At 36.2% G+C, this 1,658-nt stretch overlaps 1 protein-coding gene across 1 annotated transcript; it reads left to right on the top strand.

Annotated features, from left to right (window-relative positions):
* Positions 1 to 763: 763 nt before the first annotated feature.
* Positions 764 to 1,279, top strand: LOC105278605 (GIGYF family protein CG11148-like). The gene is made up of 2 exons (XM_011337812.2): positions 764 to 975; positions 1,049 to 1,279. The coding sequence occupies exons 1-2, from the start codon at positions 903 to 905 to the stop codon at positions 1,171 to 1,173; spliced, it is 198 nt and encodes a 65-aa protein (XP_011336114.2). The 5' UTR covers positions 764 to 902; the 3' UTR covers positions 1,174 to 1,279.
* Positions 1,280 to 1,658: the final 379 nt, after the last annotated feature.

Below are 1,658 nucleotides of genomic sequence, written 5' to 3'. Positions count from 1 at the left end.
GAAGCTTCTTCGATGTTGCTTCCCGTAGATACAGCCTTCGCAAAGTTCTTCATTGACCTCAACTTCAATCCCACGTTGCTTCAGGAAACAACGAACATGTGTTTTTCTTTGGTGCCCGAGGCGTTCGTGCCATAACTGCAATGTTTCTGTAGAAGATGTCACATACGCTCCTGCAGATTGCTGAGGCATTACCACTCGCATCAATAACCCGTATAACTTATTGACAGCCGTATAGTTAGCAGACAAATATGATAAATCTTATTTTTTTTAATTGCAATCGTTTGGGAATCGTTTGGGAAAGTTTAGGAAACCACTTTTAGAGTTTGGGAAATAATAGTTTTTTAATAATTAATGAAAATTAGTTGAGCGTATAGTTAGTAGACATCATTCCAAATAATTTTCTTTTTCGCTTATTTCAACGCCAAATAATTTGGAAAATACGCCTATAATGTTTTCAGAGTTTGGGAAATAATGATTTCTCCTCAAAATCCAATTTAAAGTCATAAACCAGACCTGCAGTCAGAATCTAGGGACTTTTTGACTATAGGCTATATAATGGAAAAACGTTTATAATCTTTGATATTTATCATTGTTTTCCATTTCAATAATTTGGGAATCGTTTGGGAAAGTTTAGGAAACCACTTTTAGAGTTTGGGAAGTAATGGTTTTTTAATAATTAATGAAAATTAGTTGAGCGTATAGTTAGCAGACATCATTCCAAATAATGTTCTTTTTCGCTTCTCTCAACGCCAAATCATTTGGGAAATACGCCTGTAATGTTTTTAGAGTTTGGGAAATAATAATTGCATCTCAAAATAAAGTTTCATCAACCAGACGTGAAGCCAAAAATCTAGGGATTTTTTGACCATAGCCTATATAATGGAAAATGTTTATAATCTTCGATGACAGTCAAGATCGACGAGTTTACACAATGGTGCAATAAAGCGTTGAGTAGCATACAGGCGTCTGTGGATAGTAAGTCTTGTGCTACAACTACGATTCTCTTATGTATTTTTGAATTTTTGTACACGTACATATGTATTCGTAGTCCCTACATTTGTTGGATTTGTGTGGGACGTTGAATCGGCGTATGAGGTTAAAAATTACGTTCGCCTGTATCTTGGTGACACTAAGCAGAGCACGGAATTTGATAAGCAATTCCTGGAGAAATGAAGCAAGTGGCGATCAGCGCAACGTTCTCAGGCACAACCGGATGATCTGTGTAAGCCAGCGCTAGCAGTTAATTCAAATGCACCTGCACAATTTCAGGAAGTAAAGGTATATTATATTCGCAAAGTAGAAAGTAAATTAGACATTAATATTAATATTTTTTAAATATTAAGTAAGAATAAAATCATAATGTCACACTGGCAGATGTGTGCACAACGTTCAATATTAAGTATCTCTTTTCTTATTCAGGGAAAATCCAAGAAACCAAAGAAGGGATAGATATTCAAAGTAGATAACAGAATTCTTGGCTTCAGTGTAACCGCGGCACCCGATCGTATTAATGTAGGTGACCGCGATTACGGCGAAGGAGCCTGAGCTGTTTCGTCAGTTTACTTCATGGAAATGATGCGTCGCTCGATTCATCAAACAGTTCGTTATTTATTTATTGTAATCAATACATGCTAAACGGATGCTGAGAGTTCCACCAT

The sequence above is a fragment of the Ooceraea biroi genome, chromosome 3, assembly GCF_003672135.1.
Source record: "Ooceraea biroi isolate clonal line C1 chromosome 3, Obir_v5.4, whole genome shotgun sequence".
Taxonomy (NCBI): Eukaryota; Metazoa; Arthropoda; class Insecta; order Hymenoptera; family Formicidae; genus Ooceraea; species Ooceraea biroi.
This window is presented reverse-complemented; position numbering and strand designations above follow the sequence as displayed.